We start from the raw sequence: 27004 nt of genomic DNA on the forward strand, positions 1-27004 counted from the left end.
TAAAAGAAATGGCATCTCAAAAGCCATACCATTACTACTCAGAATTGCTTTGAGTCACCATGGTTGAGTGCTAATAGGTGGTTTTATTTAGGGTTTCTTTTCTTTTTTTAATTTGGGCTGTTTGCAGGGAAATTAAGACAAGCAAAAATCTATATGTTAGTGAAAGTCTTAAGATCTATTTAATTAAGGAATCTAAAGAGAACTTTGTTATCGATTTCTTTGTTACTGTTTTACTCATTCCTGTCTTTACAATAATCTGTAGATTTGTATATATGTGCATATATATGCATAATAGTTTCTAGTAAGTGTAGCCAATGTGTACAGTCTCATTTTATGAAAATATGTAAATATAACAGATTAGCTTGACACAAATTGTAGTCACCTAGGAAGAGGGAACCTTAGTTGAGGAAATTATTCCTATCAGAATGGCCAATGAGCAAGTGTGTGGAACATTTTCTTGATTAATGATTGTTGTGGGAAGGCCCAGTTCACTGGGTGGTGCCGCCCCTGGTCAGGTGGGCCTCTGGTGCATAAGATAGCAGGCTGAGCAAGCTAGAAGGAGCAAGGCAGTAGGTAGCATTCCTCTATGGTCTCTCTTTGGGTTCCTGCCTTTAGGGCCCTGCCTTGGCTTCCCTTGATAATGGACTGTAACTTACAAGACAAATAAACATTTTCCCCCTTCAGGTTGCTTTTGGCCAGTGTTTTATCACAGCAACAAAGAAGCAAACTAGGATCACCACTAGTTCTTTATTCATTAATTTGTTTATGGGTATCTATGCTGATTCTATAACTTGGCTAATGTGAATACTGTTGTAAAACACCTAAGAGTATAGTCAATTACTTGTTGACTTTTATTCCTTCAGGTATGTTTTAGGAGTGGTAGGGCTAGACCATATATTAGTTCTATTTTTAGTTTTTTGAGGAACCTCTATACTAGTTTCCATAGTAGCTGTACTAATTTACATTTTCCCTAATTTCAGTGACCTACTGTTCATTCAAAAAAATGTTATTCAATATCTACATGCTTGTATAGTTTCTGTAGTTTGTTTTGCTATTGAGTTGTAGTTTTCTTCTATTATCTGAGTTATTTCAATTGTTTTGTTATTTATTTATGCAAATTTGGGGTTTGTCTTAAAGTTTCTATTGCCATTACAAGACACCATGACCATGGCAACTCTTTTTCTTTTTCCAAACAAAGAATCTTTTATTGTTTAACAAGTTAACTGTCTTTAAAATTAGGCCCTTCATCTGCTCATCAAGGCGGGTGGTGTGAGAAGGACCCTGAGAAACTGTGAGGCAGGAAACTTATTGGGCAGCGTAAGGGGAGTGTCTAGGGGGTATGCAACAGTCTTAGGATTTGTTTGTTTCCAGGCTTGGATGACCTGTCCTGTGTTGATTGGTAAACTGGTTGTTATGGGCTATAGGCCCTCCCAGGGCAGTTGCTGTGCTCTGCATGTCACTGATACACCACTTTTACCTTAAAGCACATGGCAACTGTTATAAAGGAAGACATTTAATTGTGGTGGCTCACTTATAGTTTAGAGGCTTAGTCTATTATTGTCATGGTTGGAAGCAAAGCAGGATGTAGGCAGACACAATGTTAGAGGAGCTGAGAGTTTTTACATCTTGACTCACAGACAACAGGAAGTGGTCTGAGACACTGGATGGGGCTTGAGCATTTATATCTCAAAGCCCACTTCTACAGTGAACCTTTCCTCTAACAAGACCGTACCCACTTCAACAAAGCCATACCTCTTAATAGTGCCACTACCTTTGGGGGCCATTTTCTTTCAAACCATCACAGAGTCTAAAGTGATTTATCTTGAAAGTAGCTCCTTGAGCTATTGTGTAGGGCACATGAGCCAGTCAAAGATGGCGCTGAGGGGAAGTCAGTTGGCCGAGTCTTGAGTTGTTAACAAAAAAGATGATCGATTGCCTACATCGGACCAGATGAGGTTACTGCATGAACAGCTCCTGTTCACTAGGTAAAGCACAGGGTGCCTAGGTGCTTGACAGGCTGATCTTTAAAACCATTGGCTGGCTGTTTTCCTACTCTGTGGTTTTTTCCTTTAAAAGATGCTTGCTGTGTGGCCAGGAAGTTGTGGCACACACTTTTAATTCCAGCACTCAGGAGGCAGAGGCAGGTGGATCTCTGTGAATTCAAGACCAGCCTGGTCTGCAAGAGCTAGTTCCAGGACAGCCTCCAAAGCCACAGAGAAACGGTCTCGGAAAAACCAAAAACCAAACCAAAACAAAACAAAATGCTTGCTGTGGGATAATAAACAAATTCCTGCTTGATTAGACTCCCAGAAACGGGCTGGTGAGCAGTGCACTTACTTTCTTCTGACCCAGCTCAGCCTTCTGTGGTTGGACTAAGACTCTGCACTATTGAATGAAATGTGTATTCCTTAGCTGTTGGTTTAAATATTATATAAAAGTCTGTTCATTTGATCTGTTTTTGAGTTTGAGTTTCTCTCAAATTTCTTTGAGGTTTTTTTTTTTTTTTTTTTTTTTTGTCTCAATTATCTATCTGTTGATAAGAGTGGAGTATTAAAGTTACCCAGTCTAGATCTGGATCTACTTAACCCCATTATATCCAGTTGTCTGTTTGTTGTGTGTTTTGTGAGGCTGGACATATCAGTGCACCTTATAAATACATTTAGAACTGTTCTATCTTATTGGACTTCCTTCTGTATTCTATGTTTGGACCTTCTTTATGACTTTTTATTTTGACTTGAAGTCTGCATTGTCAGATGTGAGCATAGTTGTTCCTGTTTGATTTTGGTTTTTGTTTGCTTAGAATATCATTTCTCCAGCCTTACACTTTTTAAATCTATGTATATATTTGTTAGTGAGATGAGTTTCTTGCAGACAGCAAACATTTGGATTTCTTTTTCCCCATGTGGAAGATCAAATTCAGGGTATTGTGTATGCGTGTCAGGTACTCTAATTACTGAGCTAAATTCCTTCATTGATTCTTCGTGTATTTATTAGAGAGCTAAAATTACTTATGTTTAGAGTTATCACTGAAAGTAAATTTCTCCATTTTTCATATAGACACTTGTTTCTGGGTTAATATTGTTTTATTCTTCCTAATTTTATTTATCTATTTTTTAAATGTTTTTTTAAAGATTTTATTTATTTATTATGTGCATAACATTCTGCTTCCATGTATATCTGCACACCAGAAGAGGGCACCAGATCTCATAACGGATGGTTGCGAGCAACCATGTGGTTGCTGGGAATTGAACTCAGGACCCCTGGAAGAGCAGTCAGTGCTCTTAACCTCTGAGCCATCTCTCCAGCCCCTTATTTATCTATTTTATTGATATTTATTTTTATTACCTGAGATTTTGTGTTTATGTATTTTTCTTCTTTTGTATGTTGTATTCCTTATCTTTGTGATGCTGGTATAATTATTTTATTTTATGCATATCATTGAAGGTGTTTTTCTCCTTTTATTTTAAATAATGATTTTGATGGTTATAGTAATTTTACAGGTCTTGAAATATATCAGTCAGTCTGTGGTCATCTAGCCTTAGGATTTCTGCTAAAAATCCAATGTTATTCTCATAAATTTGTCTTTGTAAGTAATTTGATGCTTCTGTTCAACTCCATCACTCAACTTCTATTGTCTTTATGCTTGATATTTTAACTGTAATGTGAACTAGAGATAATTCTGGTTGTATATATTTGGGGTTCTACACGCCTTATACTTGAATGTCTATTTCTTTTTTCTAGCTTTGGGGAGTTTTCTACTATAATTTTATTCACTAGGTTTATGTCTTTGTTCCTTCTATTATATGTCATATTTAATATCTTAATAGTATGTCATTAGTTTTGTAGTCATGCTTGATTATTGCTTTTTATTTATCACTATCTGAATGTAATGTCACTCAAATTTATTGTAAATTTCTAATCTTTCTTCTGCTTTATATAGTCTTATTTGTAATATATTCAGTTGTACATTTGCAATTTTTTATTTGAGGTGAACTTTTTATTTTCAATTTTTTCTCCTTCAAAATCTCTCTGCTGATTTTTTTGTCCAAATTGCCAAATATATTTTCTGTGTCTTGAATTGATGTCTTTATTTTAGTCATGTATTTATTGGACGCACTGATGATTTTTATATTCAGTGTTTTAATGTTTATCAGACATTTCTAACATTTCCATATTTATGAGTATAGTTATTACAGAGTTAACAGAATTAGGACATTTCGGAGGAGTCATATTCCTTGCCTTTTCATATCTTTTGTGAAACTGTGTTACAGTTTGCATCTGTTTGGAGAGATAACTCTTTGGGTTTTAATGGTGGTTATCACTTAATGAGCAGCCTTCTCTGTGAGCTCAGACTTCTAGAACTGCTCAGAGAGGAGAAAAAAAAAAAAAAAACCCACATTGAAGCAAAAGCGATGTAGAAATGCAATGAGATCAGTTAAAAGACAACTTCGGTGCTTGCAGTAATCATAGGAAAAAAAGTTGCAAAATTACATGGAATTAGCTGTGAAGTTTAAAATTACTAAGAGAGAGCCTGGTGTGATGGCTCACACCTGTAATCCTGGCATTTAGAAGGCTGAAGCAGAAGGATCACTGTGGGTTCAAGGTAGTCCTAGACTACACAGTGAATTCTATTGCAGCCTGAGCTATAAAGTGAGACTGTTGAAAGAAAAATCACTAAAAGTAAAATTATTAATAATAAAATGATAAAACAAAGGGACAGGTAGCAAGGTTCAATGAAAGGACAAAAAGACAAAAGAAGAGGAAACATATCATTATCCAATTATGAAGTAAAGAAAAATATGTAAAAATTAGGTAAAGATATATATTATATTATGAAAAATAAAATATGAAAGAGCTTTTAAAAATAAAGGCAATACTAAAAATATTGTTAAAGAAACAAAGCCAAATAAATGGAGAAGCTTCTGTTTGGATCAGATGGGGGAAGTCCTTCTGTGTATATGTTTGTCTTATTGGCTGATAAATAAAGCACTGTTGGCCAATAGGGAAGCAAGATAGGTGGGGCTAGTAGTCAAGGAGGATTCTGGGAAATGTAGTAAAGAGGGAGTTGACATGTGATCCTGTGAAGACAGGACTCATACTGCTGGCGTTCTTTATAAAACATATAAATATATATAAAATATTTATAATATTTATATAACATATAATATTTATATATAAATATTTATAAAATATTTATAAATGTTTATAAAATATATAACATATATAAAATATATAAAAGTCTTTATAAAATATGTAGATTAATGGTTATAGTTGATACTTATGACAGAGCTAGCAAATGAGAAATCTTAGTCATTGGCCAGCAGCATTGTAACTGACATAAGACTCTGTGTGTTGTTTGGGGGCCCAAGTGTGGTGGTGGCGTTCAGGTGGCTGGCGGAAAGAGTTTCAGGAATCCACCAAGTCTAGAGTGGGTTGTGGATTCTCAACGAGGTCTACTGTAGTTCCTTTCTCTTTTCACTGTGAAGAGTTGGGTTAAGGCTTGAGAACACTGTGGGTTTCTCCTGTGGCTAGGGGTACAGGTCTTTTGTCTTAGGGCCCCCTGCTTACTTTGTGGTTACATCTTTGATTTTGCTGCCACCTAGCCTTCGAGAAATCTGAGCTTGGAGCTGTGGGTTGTGTCTACTTTTCTGTGCGTTGCCTTTCTGTTTCTCCATGCGTTTTCTCTTTTCCCAGCACCTCACATACATTCCAATGCCCCCCTCCCCCAACAGAACAGTCTGTATTCTGTTTCCCTGACTCTTCATGTATAATATTTTACAAAAGTAGCAGCAATCTGCCTGGAACTTACCCACAGAATTTACCTGGAATCCTGTACTCATAAAAATCTCAGTCCCTTCCAAGAGATTCCAGTATACTACAGGAGATGAGGCAGAGCAGTGAAAGACCGTCACACTCACCATAGTTGCAGTGCACTATGGGCATGCTAGTATATGCCTTTTCTTGCAGAACCTGGGAAATGGAGGCTGGATGGAAGATCATGAGTTTGAAGTCAGTTTGAGTTTTGTCTCGAGCCCTTACCAGGTTTTGACCTGGGAGGAATGACAAACTCAGCGAGTTGGTTTTGAGTATCTGTTTTACTTCACACTTATGTCAAAGCAACACATAAGCAAACAATCCTAAGAACCACAGACTATAGGTTCACAGCAGGGGGTACCTCTCCTGCAGCGGCCTGCAGGTTCGGGTTCGGGATTTCTGCTGCTCTAGATTCAGGCCTGTGAGTCTCCTGAGGGCCAGGTGCTGTAGAACGGGCTCAGAACGGGCTCAGAACTGGTGGCACTCAGCTTGATGGACTGGTTGTGTTAGGTTAGCGGAGGAGAGCTCCAGGACATAGAATCGTGGTACACTCTAAAATTCCTAGTTCTGAGCTGGTCCTTAAATAATTCGCTAAATCGTGCTAATCACACTTTGCCACACTTCACACATTTTCACTCTTATCTACAACGGCTGGGCTGCATAGTGGGCCTACGCTCCCTTTCCTTTAATCTTTCTTCAGCCAGGCCTTTGCCTGCTTGGTTGTAGCCTCTGTGCTAATCTCCCTCCAGCCAGGCCTTTGCCTGCCTGGTTACAAGGCTCCTTACAGGTTTATATGGCAAGGCACTGTCTGAAAAACAGACATACAAAAACAAAACAAAATACGGAAACCCAAAACAAAAACAAAACCCAATTGAAGTATAAGTATAGTTTAAAAAAATCTGACATCAGAGCCAGACTTTGGTGGTGCATGCCTTTAATTCCAACACTCTGAGGCAGAAGCAGAGGTGGATCTCTGTGAGTTCGAGGCCACCTTGATTTACAAGAGTGAGTACCACGATAGTCAGGGCTACACAGGGAAACCCTGTCTCAAAAAGCAAAACAAACAAAAACCCAAAACCAACCAACCAACCAAAGCAAAACAAAACAAAACAAAACAAAACAAAAAATCCATCTGTGTGGTGGCATACACCTTTAAAAAATTCTGACATTATTTTTATTGGTATTTATGTTATTAGCAGTGTGGTCAATAAAACTAATAGTATCTGGGCTGGGCTTAGTGTTAGGGTGCTTGGCTATGTGCTTTCATAGGTTCAATTTTCCAACTCTGAAAACAAAACTAAATTTAGAATCCCCACCAACCCCTAGAATTATGAGATAGAGTAAAATATAATCATATTTTGCAGATGAGGAAATGAGAGTTTAGGAAAACAGTGGCTTATTCAAGGTCACAGTAATACTATGTGATCATATGTCAAAGCATAACTTTCTTTTTTAAAAATTATTTATTTTTATTTTACATGCATTGGTGTTTTGCCTGCATGTATGTCTGTGTGAGGGTGTCAGGTCCCCTAGAACTGGAGTTTCAGACAGCTGCCATGTGGGCTGGGAATTGAACCTAGGTCCTCTGGAAGAGCTCTTAACCACTGAACCATCTCACCAGCCCCCAAAGCATAACTTTCTAACACAGATCCTTACATATTAGAGTAAACACATCACATGTATTCAGTTTATTAATAGGAATCAGGATAATGAAATTGTTTCAGAAAGCAACAGAGATTATATACATGGGTAGAAAGTAATGTAGAATGAGATGTGTGGGTGAGACCTCTCTAGGTTTTTAGGTTTTTTTTTTGTTTGTTTGTTTGGTTTTTTTTGTTTTTTGTTTTTTGTTTTTTTTTTTTTTTTTTTTTTTTGCATGGGACAGATTTCTGTTACAGTTTTGCTAGACAAAAATTTAGAAACCAACATGTACCATCATAGACTATGAGTTATTAAGTTGTGAGGAAATGGTCCAAGTGTATTCCATAATGAAATAATCCTTATGTGAAGTTGCTCTTATGTGACATTGAAAGGCCCTTTACTCTGTCTTTTCAGTTTCACATTCATTTTCTTGGCACAAACCAATATCGGAGCCAGATTCCTTTCCACTCTCTCCTTGCTTCTTTACATTATAATCTTAGCACCCGAGCTGGCTTTGGCAGCAATGGCTACTCTTCTTTGGTGCAAAGTGATGTTTATTCATTTTCCTTTTTCAGAATCACTGTGTACTTATTGGCTCTAGTAAAATTTTCATAAAGATCCATAGTGAGAATTTGAAATTATAACATAAATATATAACTACTTTTTCCTAGCATTTTGTTATCAGATTTCAGAGTAATAAAATGAGTATTTGCATACTTGACCAAAATAAAATCGAACCATCTTAAGGTAATTATTGAAACAATTTTCATATTAAGCAGTATAACTGCCTATCAGTTAATTGTTGAATAATTATATATAAATTATTAATGTTATTTAATAACAGCTTTATCTTATATGAGAAATTATTATATTGGTCGTTTAACTTAATTGACAGTTTCTCCCTTTTTTTGATACTATTAGAAAAAATTGGGATCGTTGTTTAGTTTAGCCCTCAAGCAATTAGGCAAGGCAATTACCATGTTAACAGAAGGTATTCATTTCCTTACCTTAGCTAAAGGTTTTAGGAACAAAGAAATCTATCAGCTCATCCACTGAAACCCAACTTTCTCCTGAGACTGGCATTAAGTGTCTGTTCTCTAGAAGATGGCTCAATTCTAAATGGAGAAAACATGCCCTTGAGCTCTTTGTGGTAGGGTGGGTTAGAATATAGCCTAAAATTCAAGTGATTAAAAAGCCACCCCTTCTTAACTAGTTTGGAATGTGATCTTAACTTTTTTTTTTTTTTACATTTTAAATTGAGAATTTCATAATGCATATAATGTGTTTTGATCAAATCTATTCTCCATTCTCCCTCCAAATCTCACCCTTCCCATTTCCTTCCCAATTTCATGTGCTCTTTTTTCTTTTTCTCCAGTTTTCTTTCTTCCTTCCTTTCCTTTATTTGTTTTTCTTTTATTCTTCCTTTTTCTTTGTTTCTCTCTCTCCCTTCCCCTTCCTTCCTTTCTTCCCCCTCTCTTCTCCTCTCTCTCTCTTTCCTTCTTTCACACTGAATTTCTTTAATGCTACACATATATGCATGGGTTTAGGACCACCTAAGATATTTAGGACCACCGCCTGTCAGGGACTGCATTCCTGAAGAAAACTTATTCTGGTTCCCCCAGTAGCCATCAATTGCCAATAGCTTTTTAGCTATGGGTGGGACTTCAGAAGCCCCTCCCTACTCATTCTGGGATTTGACTGGCATGACATTTTGCAAGTCTTGTGCATGTAGTGACAGTCTCTGTGAGTTCAAACATTCAATGACCTTGTCAGCAATCTTTCTGCCTCCTCTTCTGCAGTGATCCCTGAGCCTTGGCATGGGGTGTGATATAGATGTCACATTTAAAGCTGGCCAGTTTTTGTTTGTTCTGAATTAAATTTGAAATCTTATTGGTATGATTTCTATTGACTAAACTAGAAAACTTCTCTTAACCATCTCATTGCTGTCAGATAGAATTACTTAAGGTGTATTTTTAAAACATAATTTATAATTTTGACAGGTAATTTATTAATGTTTATTTGCTAGTTCTATCATTCCTTAACAGGAAGTCTAATAAATTAGCTATCATGAGGCACATTTTGCAACTAATTTATAAAAAAAATTCTGGTCATGGTGGTACATACCTATAGTTCTACCACCCAGGAAGATAAGACATGAGGATTGTGGGTTCAAGGCCAGTCTCAGGAAACTGTCTCGAAACAAAACTGACAGACTAACTAACATGAAACAAGACACTTAAAAAGCAGGCTTTTTCCCAGAGGTTATATTAGATATTTTATGAATTAATCCTGGAGATTAAAAACAACAATAAAAAATGTATTGTTAAAAATGCCAGCACAGGGGACTGGAGAGATTGTTCATGGTTAAGAGCACTACTGTTTCTAACACCACGTGGTGGCTGGAAACTCCCTGAAACAGGGAAGTCTGAGACTAGAAACAATAGGAAGAATAAAGGTTTTACATGAAGATCAGTCTAAAAGCACATAAGCACTATGCTGCCTATACAGAGAAGCTCCTGACTATTCAAACTTGCATTTAGTCTTGAATTCCACATTGTGCTGTCATAGAAACTTTAAGCCCAATGGAATTCAAGCTTGTAGTACTTTCTTTTTTGTTAGTTAAGGTTAAAAATGCAATTAATATTTGGTGGGTAAAGGTGCTTGCTGTACAAGCCTGACAATCTGGTTTGATCTCCAGAATCCATGTTAAAGTAGAAAGGAGAGAACCAACTCCACAACTCCACAAAGTTGTTCTCTGATCTCCACACATGGCCATGGTTGGAGCTTGCTGGCACTCACACATACACACACCCCCTCTCCCACCCACCCCCACACACATACACACACACACACACACACACACACACACACACACACACACACAATCAGTTATTTCATTACTAATGTGTTCATGGACCAAAAGAAATTTTAAGCTAAAAGGAGCATTTTTGATTATTCCCTCAGAATGTTTCTTATTTTGAAGATTTGTTGTAATATAATTACATTAAATGTACTTAACATGCAGTGATCACTTGGAAGATGTATTGATAGCTGAAAAAGTAGAAGTAGTTTAAAACACTGTTTAATTAATGCTGTCCGACTCTCAAAGAATAGCAGTACTAATAAAGCAGATAGTGTGTCTGAAAAACCTTTAGTAGTATTTCAAAATATTTTATATAAAATGTGAATAGAACAGGACATACATCTGTAATTTGACACCAACTTTTGAGTTCCGTCAGGGGTTTTGAAATTTTGGCAAATAGAAACTTACCCACTAATAGTTATAAAATGCTTTACGTTTATAAAGTATGTATTTTTACATGAGTTTGTCTTGTTACATTAAAGTAGGTGGGTAGGGAATGGGATAAATCTGTGAAGAGTTGGAGAAGAGGAGTGACTATGATCAAAACACTTCATATGAAATTCTCAAAGAACTAATAAAAGGAAGGAAAAGTTTCTTTGTGTTACTTAATAGTGCTAAGTATATAGGCTGCCCCTAAATCTTAAATGGTTTCTGTGATTATGTAACATTAACATGATGTTTCATCAGGAGAAACCAGCAACATATTTAAAACTCTACCCTCCACAAAACATTCAGATAATAGGAACTTAAACCAAGGTTTGAGGAATTTATTACTTGAGTTTAGTATAATCAAGTAGGAGCATGGATTCATTTTATTATTAAAGTAATATGTTAGAAATCTTCATACTTGAAGTCTGGATTATATTCTAGAGAGTCCCCAAAACTAGTAACAGATTAAGATAAAGATTGTATAAGAACCTTTTTAGGGAGCTTCTCACTTCTTCAGCCAAGCACAGAGTGAAAAATCCTTAATATAGAAGAGCTATTTTGTCTTCAAAACTGGACCTTCAAGTAGGTCTGTGAGTAAATCTAACAGTTGTGCTCGGTCAACTTAGACCTTAGGAGAGATGATAATTATGCAGAAAATCAAAGATGCTGAAAAAATTTGGAACTTCAAGGATTCTCATCATCAATGAGATAAATTATTCTTTTGAAGGAACAAAGATGTAGCATATTAGAATTCTAAAACTGCTCCACCCGTAGAACTCAGTTAAAATGGCCAATTTGTTTTAAAAGGAAGAAGTAATGCATAGTTAATAAACTTGAATTACTACATGTTTCTTTGTAATTCAAGTTCTGTTCTTGAGGCTAGCTGTTATATCTTACACTAGTATATTTGTTTCATTTTTCAGTCCTATATGTGGGGGCTATCTTTTAGTTTTTTGTCAAACATCTGTCACATTTATTCATAGATATTGTTTGTTAGAATTGGTAACTAGGGCATTTTAAAGATGAACGGAAATGAAATGGAAGGCACTTCACTGCAGAGGAAATTTCCTGGTTGGATGTCTGTGCAGAGGGAAAGACGTGCTACAGAGGAAAAGAAGGTAATTGGTTATTGGTTATTGTTCCGACAGGAAATTTACTTTGAATGTGGCTGTGCAGCAAGTCACCCCATTGCTTTTAAACTTCAGGTCATTGTTTAGGAGGAGAAACTTTCTGTTATAGTGTGAATGAATCAGGAACAAGTTGTTGAAAGGTAAATAGGACTCCATTGTAAGTAAGTTTTATAAATGAGAATCCTTTGTGTATATTTTCTCTTCCTATATCTAGCATTCATGGTTGATGTTATTGATTTGTTACAATTTATATAATAATTTAAACAACATTAATGTTGGTGAATTTTTGTTTGAAATATTTCAAGTCCTTGGAGATGTAAGATCTGGTTGTTTGTCACCAGCATGTTAAGGCCACATTATTGCACCTAGGATGTTAATACAATTGTCAGGAAAAAAAAAAAAAAAACAAGTAAATTAAGTGACTCTATGAAAATAAGATTAGAAGTTTGAAAATAGAATGGTATGGAAAAATATCCTTACAGCTTTACCTTTTAAACTGAGCTATTGCTTCTTTGTCTATAATGTAGAACAGTGCTATAAATGTCTTCAGTGGACTTTATTATTTCACTGAAGACCTATTATCTCCTGTGATATTGATTTGTGCCTGTTTTGAATTGATTTTAACTCAAGGCATGCATTCAGAAGAGTGTGCTCGAAGATGATCTCCCATTCTTAGAGTTCACTGGGTCCATCGTTTACAGTTATGAAGCTAGTGATTGCTCCTTCCTCTCTGAAGATATCAGGTAAGGGATTGGAAGTTCTTGTCATTAAATTTAGACCCTCTAAAGGTACTTGTAAGAAATAATTTATGAGTGCCTAGTTTTATAATGGAAGTATGCTTCAGCAGTATTATGTATACCATATCTAAGTTGCATTCTCCTTTTTAAATATAAAATAAACTCATTAAATTAATAAGATGCCTATTTTGTTAATTAGTAATCTTTTCTACTTCATTAGATAAGATTTGTTTCTTTTAGTGTTTACTATATAATGTACAGGTAAGATATTGAGCACTGTTTATCAATTTAAGGAAAAACAAAAAATATTATTTAACCTCTAACTGTATTTTTATATCTTGCTAAAACAGCAACATATCAAGTAATGGTTATGCTTCTCAGTTTTATTTAAATTTTATTTTTAGTTTAACTTTTAAAAATGTATTTGGATGCCTGGTCTGATGGATGTTTGTACACCACATGTCTGCAGTGTCCACTGAGGCCAGAAGAGAGCTTTAGAGCCCTTGAACTGGAATTACAGACAATTGTGACTTGCCATTTGGTGCTGGGAATCAAACCTAGGTCCTCTAGAAGACCAGCCAGTGCTCTTAACTACTGAGCTGCCTGTCAGGCCATTTTGTTTAGTTAGTGATAGTTACTCCAAATGGTCCATAAGAAGAAAAGGTCCATTAGAAATGACTGTTAGGTGCTGGGTGGTGGTAGCTCACGCCTTTAATCTCAGGAGGCAGAGGTAGGTGGATTTCTGTGAGTTTGAGACCAGCCTGGTCTACAAGAGCTAGTTCTAGGACAGCCTCCAAAGCCACAGAGAAACCCTGTCTCGAAACCTGCCCCCCCCCCAAAAAAAGAAATGACTGTTAGTACTTTTTTTTTTTCTTTTGTTTTTTTGAGACAAGAGTTTTTTTGTGTATAGCTTTGAAGCCTGTCCTGGAACTGGTTCTTTAGACCAGGGTGGCCTCACAAAGATCCACCTGTCTCTGCCTTCTGAGTGCTAGGATTAAAGGTGTGAGCCACCACTGCTCAGTCCCACTAACTCTTAACATTCTTTCTTTCTCCTGGTTTGCAAAGTTTCCTGAGCCCTGAGAGAAGGGATTTGATGGAGACATCTTGTTTAGGACTTAAGTGTTTCAAGGTCTCTTAATCTCTGCACACTGTCAAGTTGTGGGTCTCTGTATTTGCTCCCATCTACTTCAGGAGGCAGCTTCTCTGATGATGGCTGTGCAAGAAAGACACTATATTTAAGTGTTATAAGTGTTGTGTATTTTCTTTATGTTATAACAATTAAAGCTTGCCTTAAGATCAGAATGCAAACTAAGCTACTAGTTAGCCATAGAGACCAGGCAGTGTGGCACAAACCTTTAATCCCAGCATTAGGGAGATAGAGGCAGGCAGATCTCTGTGATTTCGAGGCCAGCCTGGTCTACAAGAGCTAGTTCCAGGTCAGGCTACAAAGCTCCATAGGGAAACCCTATCTCTGAAAAAAAAAAAAATGTTCCTTTTAGCTTAAAAATTTCTTTTGGTCCATGAACACTTGAGTAATGAAATAACTGATTGAATCTGTCTAAATAAGAAACAGCTCACACAAAGGTGATCCCAATGCTTGGAGATTTGTGACTGCCTCAAGGTGCCCAGTTCAGTGCTGTCCTTGGTGTTCCTCTGCTGTTGTATGGAAGTCAGTTTAGGAGAACCAGGGACAACTGCAGAGATTGCCATCTTGTACTGAGAACAGTAAATTTAGATATTTTTGTATAATTTCTTGTTTATTTTTAGTGGAAGGATGATTAATTCCTATAAATACTTTCTTGGCCTGAAGTTGTAGTTGATATTCTATTATATTTGTAATAAATTTTTAATTAAAAATTGCGAAGTAGGCATGTAAAAATAATAAACAAAACAGCCACATTCTCTTATGTCAAATCTTTGTTATTTATTTGTGTGTGGGGGGGACTCGTGCAGATTGTGTGGAGGGACTTTTGTGTAGGTGTGGAGGGGATTCCTGTGGAGGTGTTGGGGGGACTCATGTGAAGGTACACACTTGGTCAGAGGACAGCTTTCAGGAGCAGGTTCTCTCCTTCCACAATGTGTGTCCAAAAATTAAAGTAAATTGAAAATAAAAGCGCTCTCATATTCTTTGTAATTTAATCTTCCTCTAACCCCTGTGCTGTTCTAACATGTCATGAGTTTAGCATTTTGTATTCCTTTATATATCTGTCTTTATTTTCCAAATTAAAAATTATGTGTTTCCTGAAACTTGTCTTTTTCACTCAACCGTATGTTTTTGAGTTTTTTTTTTCATGATTGATGATTGATGTGGGAGAGACCAGCCCACTTTGGACAGTACCCTAAACTTGAGCAATTGGTCCTTCCTTGTATAAGAAAGCAAACTGAGCAAGCCAGGAGGATCAAGCCAATTAGCAATGTTCCTCTATGGTCTCTGCTTCAGCTTTTGCCTCTAGGTCTTGAGTTCCTGTCCTGAGTTCCCTTCATGATGGACTATGACATGTAAGCTTAAATAAACCCTTTCCTTCCCAAGTTGATTTTGGACTTGATGTTTATCATAACAACCTAAGATACTTCCTGACTGAGCCATCTCACATGTTAGAATGTTTTGAATAAGAATGCCCCCCCCCAAACACTCATATATTTCACTGCTTAGTCACTAGGCAGTGGAACTCTTTGATAGGTTAGGAAGGATTAGGAAGTGTGGTATTGTTGGAGGAAGTGTGTCCCTGGGGGTGGGCTTTGAGATTTCAAAAGCTCTTGGCAGACTCTTGTTCTCTCAACCTGCTGATCAGGATGCAGCTCTCAGCTGCTGCCCCAGTGCCATGCTCCTCACCATAATGATAAGGGACTGAACCTCTGAAACTATAAGCCAGCCCCAATTAAATCCTTTCCTTTATAAGAGTTGCCATGGTCATGGTATCCCTTCACAGCAATAGAACTGCAACTGAGACAGAAGTCTTCTTAAAGACTTTAAAAAGATCTCTTAATATTTTCTGGCAGCTTACTAAAAGTTGTATGTGTCACAGATATGCTCTCCAGTCATTGGTTTGTCATTTAATTTGTGAAAGATGCTATTAGCTATGGAAAAATAAAACAGAACAAAACAAAAAAACAAACAAAAAACCAAACAACATGCAATTAATCACACAAATTTTCCTTTGATAGCATGCGTCTACCTGATGGAGCTGTGATAGGATTTGACATGGAATGGCCACCCATATACAAACACGGGAAACGAAACAGAGTTGCAGTGATTCAGTTGTGTATGTCTGAGAGCAAATGTTACTTGTTTCACATTTCTTCTATGTCAGGTTAGTATCTCTATTTCATTTATATGGCAGACAGTAATAATATACCTTCTTCCTGTAAAATTAAGTTCTTTCACTAATAGGCCTTCTCTCATGGTCTTATATTTACTTAAGTATTTCCTTTTTACCTGACCTTTATGTCTTTTTCCTGTGTTAGAGACTAGAGAACTGAAGTTTAGAGGTCTAAATGACTAAGAACAATATACTATTAATGTCAGTAGAGGTGGTATTCAAACTCATTTTTTCTAGTCAATTTCCAGTCAGGACTCTTTGCATTAGATAAGAAAAGAAACAGTTGAGGTGAATGTGATTCTAAAATTAAGCTTATATAAACATCAGTTTAACATATATGTAATATGCATAAGAACAGTAAATCCATTATACTAAACAGTGTTATAGAAATAATCATTGAATGTTTTAGTTTTCCCCCAGGGATTAAAAATGTTACTAGAAAATAAATCAATTAAGAAGGCAGGTGTTGGAATTGAAGGAGACCAGTGGAAACTTCTACGGGATTTTGAAATCAAGTTGGAGAGTTTTGTGGAGTTGACAGATATTGCCAATGAAAAGGTAGAAGTAATATAAGTATTATTTTCATAAACATGGTAACCTGTGTTTCACAGAATGTGCATTTTTTAAATATAAACATTTCCACCCCCCAAAATCATAATGTAAGCTGTATGTTGATTTTGGTGGCAATGCAGAAGTTCAAAGCACAATAGTGAAAATAATGTCTCCTCGTACACTATTGCCTAAACCAGTGTTCCTATATCTTTACTGCAGCTCTCACTTATCTCATGCATTTGCACACCTGAATATTGTATTTCAAAGACATTTATTCTGATATCATTCCTTTTGTAAAATGACTACAGTGCAGCTATTGATAGAGAGTTTCGAATGTCGGTTTGACCTTTAACACCATCACTTATATTTCCAATATTAATAAATGAAACAATTAAGTTCTCATACTTAGCCAAGTGTTCATCTGGCCAGGAAGTCAAAAGCCCTCTAACTCATTCAGCTGCTTTCTAGGAATGACATCTTTAAAGTTTAAGCATTTTAATCCCCACATTAGGGAATCTCAGAGGTAAATTCATGATGTAAACTATAAATGACGTTTTAGTGATGGGCAGTTTGTTTATTTAAGTATTTTTTAGTTTTATTTGTGGTCTGGTCATTTGGTGATTCTTAGGATAAACAACAATAAAGGGGTATGTCTGCTATATTGCCTTTTTACTACTTCCAGCTGAAATGTGCAGAGACTTGGAGCCTCAATGGTTTGGTGAAACACATTTTAGGAAAACAACTTTTGAAGGACAAGTCCATCCGCTGTAGCAATTGGAGTAATTTCCCCCTCACTGATGACCAGAAACTGTATGCAGCTACTGATGCTTATGTATGTATTTAAAGACCTTTAATTATGTCATTTTTACTCCTTGTACTGAAGTGTTTTAGAGAAATTTTACTGTGATTGTATCATTAGCTAAAATATTTTATTATAGTTTGGCATCAAAAATTGCTTAGGAATACATCAAGTGAAATTCTCTATGTTAATTAGAAAGTACCAATTAGTGGATTGTGTAGTGGTAGTTATGTTCACTGTCATGAAGCCATGGTGATGTCCAATTTCTGTTTAAAAGAATGTGAACTAACTGAAATCATAAAAAGGGTTAGGCTTAGCAGGCACAAATGGTTTGATGATGTATTTTGTCTATAAGCAATTCAGAATAAGTAAAATCACAGGCTTCTGTATTAAATTAGGTTTTTTATTCCATATATTTATATTTAAAATGACGAAATTTAGAAAAATTGCCTCCAAATTTAGTTGCTGCTGTTCTTAGATATATTTTCATATTTATAATCTATACATCCTGGAGTCTAGGATTGTCTTGGAAATCATTCCTGTAGATTTTGCTAGAGAGATGACACATGTTTATTTTGGTTATCTTTAACATGTGCTTTGCTTTTCTGTTGCCATTTTATAGGCTGGTCTTGCCATCTATGAAAAATTAGCAAATTTGGGTGATACTGTGCCAGTGTTTGCCCTAAATAAAGGTACGCTATGGCCTAATGGAAGATAAAGTGTGAGTTTGCTGTTTTGTGAGATTTGTTTCAAAAAGTCAGTGTGTCTTTGCAAAGTATTATGCTGTGACTTAAATGTCTTCCCTGTGGGAGAGCAGGGCTTAAACCTTCCTTTTGTAGTGTTGCTACTGTTCAGTCCCAAAGACTTGATAACATCAGTGAGCCAACCAGCTTCGTCTAGGCATTCTTCCTACAAATACTTAGTATCATGGGGTGGAAGCTGAGCTGGAGTCAGTTTAGGAGCGAATAGGAGCAGAGAATTGGAGGATGTGCAGCTGGCATCGGAAGCTTAAAAGAGAAAGAAGGTATAAAATTGTCAGCAGGAGAGTGGGGTCTGTGTTATGAGTGAAATTGGTCATTATCATTTTGTTTTATTTTCAAGTATGTCCAGCTACTTGGGCATAGGCATCGGTTAGCCAAAGAAGTTGAGTGTAATTAGAGTAGGAATTTTGCCAGGTAAATTCCATGGAGGTGAGAAAAGAAGCAAGAAGTTGCCAGTCTGATGAATGGACACTGCAGTGTGGCTAGGGAAGGAAAGCATGGTGGGGAGAGTAGATGGATGGTGTGTGTGTCAGGGGGAAGGCAGAGTCAATAAACTTTATTCTGAAGTGTTAACATTTTGAATTAGGGAAAGCATGCTGGAAAGAGTGATAGGTATATATGTTTATAATTGAGAGTTTGTAGTGCAGCAGTAGTTTTATTGGGCAGTTTTAAGGTCAGGGAATGAGTGACTCAGATTAGATGAGGAAAAGGTTGTTGGAAATGGAAGAGCCAAGGTCCAAACTTGGATGGAACATCTCTGTGGGTGTTAAAATCACTAGGAATGATCACAGAAATAGTAGTGTAGGGAAAGGCAATTAACCAATAAATAAACCTAGTCATCCATGAATAAAAGTATATAATGTCACAAGATGGCCAGCAATTTGGAATAATATGATGTGTGATCTTATGTCATATGCTTCAGGAGAGGCTGGACTGTTTGATGGATAGGTGAAATGGTGAAAAAATTCAAAACAAGGAGATGGCTTCAGAAAGGAGAGCAGCCAATGCTCTTACAACTGAGGCATATCTGCAGTCCAAGCCTGGCTGTGGTGGTGGAGGCCTCTAATCCCAGCAGTCAGGAGGCAGAGTCAGGCTTTGAGGCCAGGCTGGTCTACAGAGCAAGTTCTAGGACAGCCAGTACTACACAGAGAAACTTGTCTCAGAAACAACCAACCAACCAACCAACCAACCAACCAACCAACCAACCCACACCAAACTAAAAGGGAAACAAAGGCAGGCTTTATGCTGTTGACACAGAGTGTCATATCACATGGAGTAAACTTGAGGGTTTGGAAGATGGCCACAGATTAGAAAGGCTCAAATTTTATTTTGCTGATGACTAATTAAAGTGATGAAGAGTAAGTGACTCTTGGGCAAGGTTCCCAAACAGTTCTAAGTCCCAACTCACATGGTGTTACATTGATTCTGAATTAGAAACAGTGTTAGATGAGTGTAGAATCTCACTTCTCTTCTCCTTCTGTGTAGGTCAGTAAACTTTGAGTTTATAATTTATAAATTTGGAATTTACTCTAAATTTCAAATAGCAAAAATTTGAAAAGTTTGAAAATGGGAGTGAAGAAAGTTGATTTAGGGATTCAAGAAAGAAATGTTTTGCTGGAATTCACTGTAGGGAATAAATGAAAATCTGGTACTAATACTGTATTATGATGTTATTAAGTAAAATCTCTGCTTTTTAATTTGAATATTAATAGTATTTTTTTTCCTAGCAGAGGAAAGCCTACCTAATGAGATGAAGAAACAGTTGAACTCAATCTCTGAAGAAATGAGGGACCTAGCCATGCATTTTCCTGTCCCTTGCAGAAACTTGGAGACTCTACAAAGGTTAAATGCTGTGCTTTTTAAATATTTATTTTATTTTTAATTGTATGTGTGTGTGCATGTGAGTCCAAGTGCCCACGAAGGTCAGAGGTTTCAGATTTTCTTTGGATCTGGAGTTTCAGATAGTTGTGAGCCACCTACACACCTTGTGTTTGATGGCTACCAAACTCAGGTCCTCTGTAAGAACAGAATGTGTTCTTTGTCTTCCTTCCTTCCTTCCTTCCTTCCTTCCTTCCTTCCTTCCTTCCTTCCTTCCTTCCTTCCTTCCTTTCTTTTTCTCTTTCTCTTTCTCTTTCTCTTTCTCTTTCTCTTTCTCTTTCTCTTTCTCTTTCTCTTTCTCTTTCTCTTTCTCTTTCTTTTTCTTTTTCTTGCTGAGGCCTGAACCTAGAGACCCTTAAGCTTGCTAGGCAAGCACTCTACCACTGAGCTAAATCCCCAACCCTCAGAATGTGTTCTTAATCACTGAGCTATGTCTCTAGACTCCAGACATATTATTTGAAGAATTAACTCTTTATTTTGATAGACTCCTACAAACTTGCTTTAATGCATGCACCAAACTGATACAAACTTGAAAGCTAGCTTTCCAGTCACCAGACAGCACATCTGTAAGCTCTGAAGCTTTTCTGTCTGCTTTGTAAGATGTTTTAGGAAACAAAGACATGCTTATATTGTATTTTTGGTCAAAGCAAAGAAAGTATCCACTAAGGAAAATAAGAGTTAGTACACAAGTTATTATTATTATTATTTAAGTTTTTGCTCATGAGCGTATTTAATGTTACTGTAGTTTGTCACTTGAGATTTGTAAGTAAAAGCAACTTTTATGCTAGTAACTTTTCTTCTTTCTTTCCTAGTTTTTTTTTTTCATTTTTGTCTAAGAATATTAGCTACACTTGATCTTAGTTCAAAGGCCAAGAAACAAGTTGAACTAGTTAGTGGAATATTAGGAAAAGTATTCTAATTTTAGACTTTACGGCCCACAGTTTGGATCACCTGAGATATGTGGAGAGAATCCTCTATACAGATTAGTACCTTGCGCCTCACACTTGGAGAAGCTAGACCTCTTTGGAAGCAGACTGTGCTTTGGTCCAAGTGACTTCCTTGTTAAATTTATTCTTTTAAAAGCAAAAATGCTCTGAACGGTTCCAGTGCAGTAATGTAATCTGTGAGGAAAAAGGACTCTGTGGAAATGTGGAGCAGTTATTTGGAATAGAAAGTATTTTGGCTTTGGGAAAATACAATGGTAATTTTTTTTTGATGACATTTGTCATATGTTGATAGAGAGCTTTTTATGGAACCAAGGACCACCTGCCCAAGGATGGCACCACCCCATAATCCATTAATTAAGAAAGTGATCCATTGACTTGTCTATAGCTTAGTCCTATGAAGGAATTTTCTCAATCAAGGTTCCCTCTTCTCAAATGACTATGTGTCAGATTAACATAAAACTAGCCAGCATAACTGACCCCTTGTCAACTTGGCACACAGACATATTGCTATTAAACCACTTTTTTGTTCATCCCCAGTATCACACATTAATAAATGCACCACAAGATAAAGCATGTTACAAGTTTAAAAGTCCCACAGTCTTATAAATTCAAATTCTTTAGAAGTTGTCTCTTTAAAAATATTCCTACCACATTATTCATACACAGTTGTTACATATAAGCAGCTGTAAATATAGTAAGATTTATAAAATTGCCAGGCATGGTGGTACATACCTGCAGTCTCTTACTTAGGAGGCTGAGGCAGAAGGATCACATGTTCAAGGCCAGCCTGCCTAACAAAAAGCTTTATAACATTATTTTACAATAAGTCTATTATTAGATTTTGAGCTTAATTTAAAACTTTTCAAATTTTTAAATATTATTTTATGTGTATGAGTGTTTTGCTTGAATGTGTGTCTATTCTCATCTTTTGAGCCTTGTTCCTGAGGAGAGCAGAGGAGGGTTGGAGTCCCTGGAACTCAAGTTACAGTTGGCTGTAAGCTGCCATGTTGGTGCTGGGACTCAAACCTGGGTCCTCTGGAAGAGCATCCAGTGCTCTTAACTGCTGAGCCATCTTTCCAGCCCTGAACTTAATTTTGACCTTGATTTTGTTGGTGTTAATGCAGCCTTTGACAATTTAAGGTTGAGCCAAACCTTGGAGGGTTGTTAATTGTGCAGTTTTGTTTTGATTTTTGACAATTCCATATAATTTATTATGATCACATTCACCCCATTCCACTCTCTTATCCCTGATTCCTGCTGACTCACTTCTTAAGTAGTTCCTTGTCTTCCTCCATGTCTTGTGTGTGTGTGTGTGTGTGTGTGTATGTGTGTGTGACACTCACTGAATGTGATTAGGAGCACTTGTAGGAGCATGGTTAGGAGGCCTGTTGACTGGATAGTGACAACTTACTAGTGACTACACTGCTGAAGAGAATAACTGCTCCTTTCTAGACAACCATTAACTGCAGAGCTCCTTAGGGAAGGATGGGGTCTCTGCTGAGCTTCCTCATCCATGGGGAATGTTGAAAGGCCCTGTCTTTTGTAGCTCGTATGCAGGTATCCACAAGTGCTGTGTGTTTGATTTCCATAACCATGTTATATCCAGAAGGTAAGGTTTCCTAGCACTCTTCCACATCTCCTGACTCTTACAGTCTTCCCATCCTATCTGTGATGTACACTGGGCCTAGGAAGGGTGACATAGAGGTCCCATTTGAGGCAAGCATACAGCACTCATTTGTACTCAGCACTTTGACCATTTTGAGTCTTTGTTAGCCGTTTCCCACTGCAAAAAGAAGCTTTTCTAACCAGGGCTGAGACCAGCACTATGGGTAAAAGTGTAAATAGTTAGAAGGCAATATGACAGGTGCCCATAGGTTCCCCTGCTAGGACCCATGACCTCCCCAGCCAAAGTCTTTGGCCATATTTATACCACCAGTCATATATCCCCCCCTGATGGTCTAGGCTTCAAATCCTATCAGAATGCTCCTGGCCACCCCACAAGCAGACATGTCACTGTGTCACCAGTAGGCATACCTTGTCTGGCAGGTTGGTACTATAGCACAACTGGGCAGCAAACACCCTTGATGACACTGTCCCCCACTCTCCACCCCTCCCACCCCTAGCAGCCGGCATAATATTTCTCAAAGTATGAATGCTAGCTTGCAGGATGAAGCATCCAGTCAGTTCTAGCTTGATTAATCTGTGTCCTGTAGTAATGAAGTTTTTTTTTTTCCTTTGTTTTTCGAGACAGGGTTTCTCTATATTGTCTTGGAGCCTGTCCTGGAACTCCCTCTTAGTTTGGGCTGGCCTCAAACTCACAGAGATCCTCTTGCCTCTGCCTCCCAAGTGCTGGGATTAAAGGTGTGTGCCACCAATTCCTGGCCAGTAATGAAGTTTTTAATGTGAAAACAACTCCTGGAAACTAACATTTTGCTAGTTTATTTTCATGGAAGAGCAATGTTTCATTTGAACCATTAACATAAAAATTTTCTTGAGCTACATGAACATTTCAGATTATATAAACCATTGATTTTAAATACTGAAAAATTAGAATATGTATCCCCAAACACTTATTATTTTATCAAATGTATCTCTTTGCTTATCAAACTCCTTTGACTATCTCTAATTTCCTTATTTATTATGTAATTTTTCTTTCCTTAGTACTGAGGATTGAGCTTGAAGCCTTGTGTACTCTAGGCAAGCATCATGGAGTTTTCATTAAACATAGGCCTGCTGTTTGTAGTTATGCACAGTGTTTCTTATTTAGACTACACCCAGAATGTGTTACCTCCAAACTCTAATTTTAGTTTCTTTTAAAATGGAGTGATAATTCAATATACTTGAAATCATTTGGATACAGAGTCCTAAGAATTTTTATATTTTTTATGAGGTTTTGCATTATTTTGACTGTAGGATATAACTTTTTGTTTAATTTTTTATATATTTTTATCATATTTTCCCCCTTCCCCAACTCCTTCCAGGTCCTCCCCACCTCTTTACTCACCCAAGTTCAGGTTTGAGCCTCTCTCTTTCAACAAACAAACAAAAAAATCAAACAAAAAGCTAATGAGGGAAAAAAATACCCAAACAAAATGAAACCAAAAGTCTACAGAAAGAACAGGAATTCATTTTGTGTTGGTTAACTACTCCTGGGCTTGGGGTCTGCCCTGGAATGTGGCTGATATGCTTTAGTGGAGAAAACTGATTTTCCCTTTCTCAGTGGTATCATGCAAAGAACTTTTTGGTTAGGGGTGCTGGGATTTTGTCTGATTGAACCTTTGCCATTCTTGTACATGTTAGCACATAGTCTTAGGGAGTTCACATGTGCATCAGTCAGTCTGATGTCTGGAACACAGTGTTTCCATGTCCTACTATTGTAGAATTTAGACCATTAATATTGAGTTATCAATAAATGAACAGTTTTTTTTTTTTAATTTTGTTACTTTGTGGTTACACTTTCCCCCCTCTTCTGATTTACTGGTCTGGGATTATTCCTTGAATTTTCTTGGGTGTGGTTAATCTCTTCAGACTAAAGTTTTCCTTCTAGAGTCCTCTATAGTGCTGGATTGGTAGATAGATATGCTTAATATTGGTTTTATCATGAGTTTTTTTCCTCCATCTATTGGGATTGATAGTTTTGCTGGATATAGTAGTGGCATCTATCCAGGCCCTTTCTGGCTTTCAAAATCTCCATTGACAAGTCAGGTGTTATTTTAATGGCCCTGCCTTTATATTTTATTTGATCTTTTCCCCTTGCAACCTTTACTATCCTTTCTTTTGTATATTTAGTATTTCAATTATGTGTTGTGGGAAATTTCTTTTCCAGTCCTCTCTATTTAGATAAGTGTCTGCTTCTTGTACTTTGTTAAGCATTCCTTTCTTGAGATTGAGGAAAATTTATTGTATGTTTTTGTTAAAAATATTTTTATGCCTTTATGTGGATTTCTTCTCCGTCCTCTATATTTATTTTTTTGTAGGTTTGCTCTTTTCATAGTATTCCAGGATTCCTGGATGTTTTGTGCCTGGATTTTTTTAGATTTAGCATTGTTTTTGACCAAACTGTCATTTCTTCTACTTTTTGTTTTAGACCTGAGATTCTTTCTTCCATGTCTTTTGATCTGTTGGTGAGGCTTCCCTCTGTGGTTTTTCATTTTCATTTTGGGTTTTCTCTGATGGTACTATTTTTTTGTTAAATTCTACTTTCATGTCTTATTTTTTTCTGTGCAGTATTTGTATTTTTACTGTTTTCATTAAGACATTTGTTTATAGCCTATTTAAGGTCCTTGAACAATTCATAATTGCTATTTTGAAGTTCTTGTCTTGTGCTTTAGCTAAATTATCTTTCTTCATTCCTGTTGTATTAGAGTCCTATTTTGGGTCGGTGTTCTATTTTTTTGTTGTTGTTGCCCACTCTGGGTCCTAGCCAAGTTTGGCAGCAGTGGGGTTGTGTTTCTAGGAGTCAGCAAGTATCACAAAGGGATGGAAAAGGGCTATAAAGAAAGGCTGAAAGTCAAGCAGGTAGGGAAAGAAGTAGGGGCCCTAGGTTCACACCAGGAGGCAAGAGTCCTCAGGAGATGAAGGTGGGCTGAGAGTAGGGGCTCCTGGGGCCCTGCAGTAGGACTAAGAGTAAGTTTGGTGAGTTCTAATGGAGGACAGGAAGGATAATAAAGATTGCTCAGTGTGGCCACACTTGGTCTCTGGAAGTGTGGTTTGAGTGTTGATAGTTGCCACATTGGATGGGAATGGGCTAGAAGGAAATATTGGAAGAGTTTGCAGGATGAACTTGAGGACTCTGGGTCCACTATCAAACATTTTTTTTCTTACAGAAATTTGTTATCTCTTCTTGTGTCTTTAGTCCAGAATTCAATGAAATAGTTTTTACTTTGTTGTTGTTGTCGCTGTATGTTATTGATGTACTTTATATGTCACTAATTTAATTATCAAAGAGAAAAAGGAAAAGCTGGCATAAATGAGTTTGGGACCAAACACTACTGACTCTTAGTGAAGATGCAAGACTACTGCTAGAATCAGAAGTACCTAATTACACAGGGTAGTAGACTGCCACTCATAATCTCGTATGGCCATGTGAAAATAACAGTTCAGACCAATGGGTCTTCTTCGTAAGCTTTTTTTTAGTAAGCACATTTAAAACTTGTCTTTATGAGTAATAAAATTAAAATTGAATAATGTTCCTTGAATTTTTTTAGGGTTCCCATTATATTGAAGAATATTTCAGAAAATCTATGTTCATTGAGAAAGGTGATATTTGGCTCTACAAACACTGAAAATAAACTGAAACAGAGCAGTAGCTTTAACTCAGTGTCATCAGAGACTTCAGCTGCTGTTGGGGAACAAGAGAAACAAACTGGAGAACTTGGGACTTTTCCTAAAATTAAAGAAGAGCCATGGGACCCAGAACTTGACAATTTAGTGAAAAACTCTGAAGTTGATACATTTAGAAATAAAGTGAAGCAAGAAGAAGGTGGGTTTGAAGATGACATAGAAGACAATCTGTTGAAAGAAGAAATGGAAAGAACTTGTTTGATGTCAGATATTTCAGACTATGAACTCCACGTTTTGAAAGAGCAGGCAGAAGAAAAAACATGTAACGATGTTTCTCACCAACCTTCTGAGGTACTAAATCGAGAGGGAATAATATATCCATCAATGATTGGCCCACTTTGTTGTATAAATGCACACAATGCAAATATTTTAGGCTTTGTGGTATGTATAGTGCCTGTTGCAACTGTTCAGTTTTGTTGTTGGATTGTAAAGTAGCCATAGACACATGCAAAGTGTTTGGGCTTGTGTGCTTCAGTAAGACTTGATTTACAAATACAGACAGGACCACCTCAACTTGTGAGACCCACTTAGTATAATGAATAGCGTTGCATAGTTGAAAGATTTTATATCATCAAGAGAACATTTGTTGGAATTGCTGCATTACACTCCCTCCCTCCCTCCCTCCCTCCCTCCCTCCCCCTCCTCCCTCCCTCCCTCCCTTCTTCCCTCTCTCCCTCCCTTCCTTCCATAATAGGTAATGGCTTTTTGGTGGATACTTACTAAGTATTTACTCCACCAAATTTGATTTGGGGGATAGGTTTTGTTCCTACAGATAGAAATTTTGCTAGGG

General features: G+C 36.9%; 1 protein-coding gene across 7 annotated transcripts in view; it reads left to right on the plus strand.

Moving 5' to 3' along the window:
* The window catches only part of Wrn (WRN RecQ like helicase), a 104261-nt gene that overhangs the window by 6250 nt on the left and 71007 nt on the right, over positions 1-27004 (plus strand). The window contains exons 1-9 of one of the 7 annotated variants that reach the window (XM_035453243.1): positions 11745-11865; positions 11953-12017; positions 12508-12620; positions 15780-15925; positions 16344-16492; positions 17169-17318; positions 17908-17977; positions 19774-19888; positions 26079-26505. In XM_035453243.1, coding sequence (XP_035309134.1) covers positions 15781-15925; positions 16344-16492; positions 17169-17318; positions 17908-17977; positions 19774-19888; positions 26079-26505 — 1056 coding nt within the window. In that variant the 5' untranslated portion in view covers positions 11745-11865; positions 11953-12017; positions 12508-12620; position 15780. Of the gene's footprint in view, positions 1-11730; positions 11866-11895; positions 12018-12507; positions 12621-15779; positions 15926-16343; positions 16493-17168; positions 17319-17907; positions 17978-19773; positions 19889-26078; positions 26506-27004 lie in introns of those variants that run through there. The other 6 variants (XM_027391286.2, XM_027391285.2, XM_027391287.2 and 3 more) reach the window with 6 other exon arrangements.

Source organism: Cricetulus griseus (genome assembly GCF_003668045.3).
Source record: "Cricetulus griseus strain 17A/GY chromosome 1 unlocalized genomic scaffold, alternate assembly CriGri-PICRH-1.0 chr1_1, whole genome shotgun sequence".
NCBI classification, from domain to species: domain Eukaryota; kingdom Metazoa; phylum Chordata; class Mammalia; order Rodentia; family Cricetidae; genus Cricetulus; species Cricetulus griseus.